The following is a 4,566-nucleotide window of genomic DNA, read 5'->3' on the forward strand; positions in this document are numbered from 1 at the left end:
CCCGATTACAACCTGAGAGTGGTCGGGGCGGGGGTAAAGAGAGGGATTAGGTGGTCTTGGAAGCCTAGAGGAGGCGGCACACCCAGCTCAGGGTTCTGAAAAGACTTCCAGAGCAAAGAACCTCAAATCTACTATGCCCAAACCCCCTCTTACAGTATTTCCCCATTCTTCCCCAACCCCCACCTCCTCTCTACTAAATGGTCTCACTACCTTCCAAGTGCTCAAGTCAAAACAAAACTTGAGGTTGTCCTGAGTCCTGTTTCTTTCATCCACTGCCCTCCCCCAAGGCTTGTAAAAAGTTCCATCTGCTTTGTCTCTGCAACAGATCCAGAATCTGGCCACTTCTCTCCAGTTCCTCTGTCTCCACTCTGCTCCGAGCTACCGCTGTTGCTTACCTGGATCACTGCAGGAACCTCCTCACTGGTTTGCCCATGTCGGCCCTTTCCACGCTCCACCCTCTATTCACACGCAGGCCAAGGGATCCTGTTAAAATAAAAATTAGATTCTGTCACTATAGAGCTTAAAACCGTCCAACCGTCCCTATTTCTCTCAGAATAAAGTCCAAGCCCCCGGACCCTTTCGCGCCTTCAACCACAACTCACTTGAACACAGACAGGACCTGCCCTTTCATGTCCTGGGCATTTGCTATTAACTCTTATCAGGAATACCCTTCCCACTGATCTAATGCCTGACTCCTCCTTCTGGCCTCAGCTCAGAGGGTAATTCCCTCATATTATTACTTTTCATATCTGGAAAGTATCTTGAGTCGGCTCTTCCACTACAATTTAGTGCCTGCAACCTTTCCTGTTTTGCTCATTGCTGTGTCCCCAATTCCTAGAGAACGCTGGGCACCTTGAAGGTACTGAGCGGATATTTGCGGAATCAAAGAATGAATGAATGAGTGATTGAAAGGCTAAGATGAGACTTGAAGGTGCCAGGCCTGCACAGTGCTGCGGGAAAGGGTTACAGACAATGGGTTTACTCTGGGCACTATCTAGGCAGCCTCCCGGGAGGCAAGCAACGACCCCCGCAATCCGGAATCCACGTGTAACCCGCCTCCCTTCTCCACCCATCCAGGAGAAGCCGACCCCACCTGCCTCTCCAGGACCCCACGATGCCCGCCCCGCAGTGCGCCTCTTGCCACACGGCGCGCGCCGCCCTCCGCCGTCCGCGCTCGGGCCAGGCGCTGTGCGGCGCCTGCTTCTGCGCCGCCTTCGAGGCCGAGGTGCTGCACACAGTGCTCGCAGGCCGCCTGCTGCCTCCTGGGGCCGTGGTGGCCGTGGGCGCCTCGGGCGGCAAGGACTCCACGGTGCTGGCGCACGTGCTGCGCGAGCTGGCCCCGCGCCTGGGCATCTCGCTGCACCTCGTGGCGGTGGACGAGGGCATCGGCGGCTACCGGGACGCGGCGCTGGCAGCTGTGCGGCGGCAGGCGGCGCGCTGGGACCTCCCGCTCACCGTCGTGGCCTACGCGGACCTCTTCGGGGGCTGGACGATGGACGCGGTGGCCCGCAGCACTGCTGGCTCCGGCCGCAGCCGCGCCTGCTGCACCTTCTGCGGGGTGCTGCGGCGCCGCGCGCTGGAGGAAGGGGCGCGCCTCGTGGGAGCCACGCACGTCGTGACCGGTGAGCGCAGGCGCGGCCCTGGGGGGGGGGGTGGGAGGGGCGCATGCGCGGGATAGGGCACCTTAAGGGCGCTGGAGTGCGTGCCCAAGTGGTAATGGAGGCCTCGTGTGTCTTAACTGGAGAATCTAAATAGCAAGGAGATATGCACGCTCACTGAAGGTTCATGGGCATATTGTGTGCACATCTTTACAAGCTTTTGAGTCACTGCCATTATCTGGTACACATTCATGCATGCCAAGTCGCTTCAGTCGTCTCTAAAGTCGTCTCTGACTCTTTGCAACCCTATGGACTGTAGCCGACAACAGCCAGGCTCCTCTGTGCATGGGATTCTCCAGGCAACAATACTGGAGTGGGTTGCCATGCCCTCCTCCAGGGGATCTTCCCAACCCAGGGATAGAAGCTGCCTCTCCTGCGGCTTCTGCATTGCAGGCGGATGCTTTACCGCTGACCCACTGGAGAAGCCCTATCTGGTACACACACGCTGGCAAATAGAGGGGTGGAAGAGTACTCTCTGGGGCTAGGGCTGTGGTTTTCTGCAGTTTTTTTTAAAATGACATTCTCTGTGTCCCTTTTCATAAAAGGAGGGGCATGGAGGGGTATTGCCGATCAGAAGCCATCTATAGTCTGCAACGCAACTGTCTTTTAACTCCTTTTGTCTTTCATTCTCTCTCTGCTAACTTTTTCTCTGCCCCAGTCATTACTTCAACAAATAATTATTGACCATTTATTTTGTACCACATGCAAGCTATGTACCGGAGAACAAACTACCTAACCTCGGTTTCCTCTCCTATGTAACAGGGCTATTAATATTATCCAGATCCTAGACTTACTGGGACTTAGATGAATTATGTATGAAACACTCAGACAAAAGACTGAGAAACAGTAAACCTATAAACATTAGCTGCTATGATGATGCACAAGCCAGTGTCTGATCCTGTTCGTTTCTCACATACATAATTACAACCTGATAAGTAAGACACGACTGAGCGACTGAACTGAACTGAAGTGCAGCTAAGGAAAGTGATGCAGGAAGACCTAGTGAAGGGAGAAAGGAAGAGTTTCCTGAGTAATCAGAGACCTGAAGGCTGAGTGGGTCCTTAGATGAAGGACCAAAAGGGGATTGGGAGAGATTCTGAGCAGAGGAAACGGCAAAGGCCCTCAGGAGGGAAAGTATGGCCGGGTTGAGAAGCCCTAAGACCCATTTTTACTATAGACTCAAGTATGAGAATTTCATAGACAGAAGCGCCTGGCAGGCTCCATGGGGTCACAAAGAGTCGGACACGACTTTCACACACACACACACACACACACACACACACAAGATGACAAGTTGCAGAATAAATTGAGCTTCAATTTTACGGTGACTGTTGTGTAAATGCGCACTTACTTCCTCCTGGTTTTCTAAACACCATGATCTGCATTCCCAGAGGCACTTGTGTCAACAGCCCACTTGAGAGTCTCCATCAAAGGCCATTTGGACGTCTACGCAGTCTGAAGTACACTTTTCACTGAGATTGAAATGAGATTTGTTGCGTAAAGCACTTTTTCTCGATACATGAAAGGGCGCCTAGCACGGGGCCTGGTCTGCGATAAGTGGGGGGTAAGTGAGGCACCCCGGGTTGCTCCACGGGAGCCTGGGTGCGTCGCCCTCTCGGTTCTCGCCGGGTTCCCCCGCAGCCTCCCCGAGGCTGTCCCGCGGTGCCCCGGGGTCTCCTCCCGCGGCCCCCCGGCCCCGGCCCCCTCCTCACGGCTCCTGTCTCCCCTCTCCCAGGACACAACGCGGACGACATGGCGGAGACGGTGCTCATGAACTTCCTGCGGGGCGACGCGGGCCGGCTGGCGCGGGGCGGGGGCCTGGGCTCCCCGGGCGAGGGGGGCGCCCTGCCGCGCTGCCGCCCGCTGCAGCTGGCCTCGCAGAAGGAGGTGGTGCTGTACGCGCACTTCCGCCGCCTCGACTACTTCTCCGAGGAGTGCGTGTACGCGCCCGAGGCCTTCCGCGGCCACGCGCGCGACCTGCTCAAGATGCTGGAGGCGGCGCGGCCGTCGGCGGTGCTGGACCTGGTGCACTCGGCCGAGCGCCTGGCGCTGGCCCCCCGCCGCCCGGCGCCTGCTCCCGCTGCGGGGCGCTGGCCAGCCGCGCGCTCTGCCAGGCCTGCGCGCTCCTGGACGGCCTGAACCGCGGCCGGCCCCGCCTGGCCATCGGCAAGGGCCGCCGGGGGCTGGACGAGGAGGGGCCGCCGCGGGAGCCGCAGCCGTCCCGACCGCCGACTTCTGAGCCTGTCCCCGACTTCTAGAGACTCCAGTTCCCCGCGGGGATCCGGCGCCACGGGGGCGCGGACCGCCTGTAAATGACGCGGAATGAACCCGAGTTACCTGAGCCCGGACTTCGTGTGCAGCTGGGAGAGAGACGGAACGGGTTACCTGTGATCCTGCAGACGCTGGGGCTCCGGGCTCCTGGGGCTGGGGCCCGGGGACTCCTGCGTCTCAGGGAGGGGAGCACTAGACGACCTTCCATTCCTGAGCGAGTGGGAATTAGGGGGCTGCTTGCCTGTACCTCTGTGGGGTTCTGGACGTGCTCAGATAGCCCTAACCCTTCTCGATCGCCTACTTCCCGCCTGATGTTCGTGTTTGCCTGTAGCAGGATAATCACCAGAGAAGGCAATGGCACCCCACTCCAGTACTCTTGCCTGGAAAATCCCATGGATGGAGGAGCCTGGTAGGCTGCAGTCCATGGGGTCGCTAAGAGTCGGACACGACTGAGCGACTTCACTTTTACTTTTCACTCTCGTGCATTGGAGAAGGAAATGGCAACCCACTCCAGTATTCTTGCCTGGAGAATCCCAGGGATGGGGGACCCTGGTGGGCTGCTGTCTATGGGGTCGCACAGAGTCGGACACGACTGAAGCGACTTAGCAGCAGTAGCAGCAGCAGCAGGATAAGCACA

General features: G+C 57.9%; 1 protein-coding gene across 1 annotated transcript; it reads left to right on the forward strand.

Moving 5' to 3' along the window:
* LOC108633328 (cytoplasmic tRNA 2-thiolation protein 1-like) lies at positions 491-4,328 on the forward strand. Its single transcript, XM_018062958.1, is given in 3 exon segments — positions 491-1,622; positions 3,394-3,708; positions 3,711-4,328. Coding segments are annotated over 3 exon segments (1,029 nt in total). The 5' UTR covers positions 491-1,114; the 3' UTR covers positions 3,917-4,328.

Source organism: Capra hircus, chromosome 18 (assembly GCF_001704415.2).
Source record: "Capra hircus breed San Clemente chromosome 18, ASM170441v1, whole genome shotgun sequence".
Classification (NCBI taxonomy): domain Eukaryota; kingdom Metazoa; phylum Chordata; class Mammalia; order Artiodactyla; family Bovidae; genus Capra; species Capra hircus.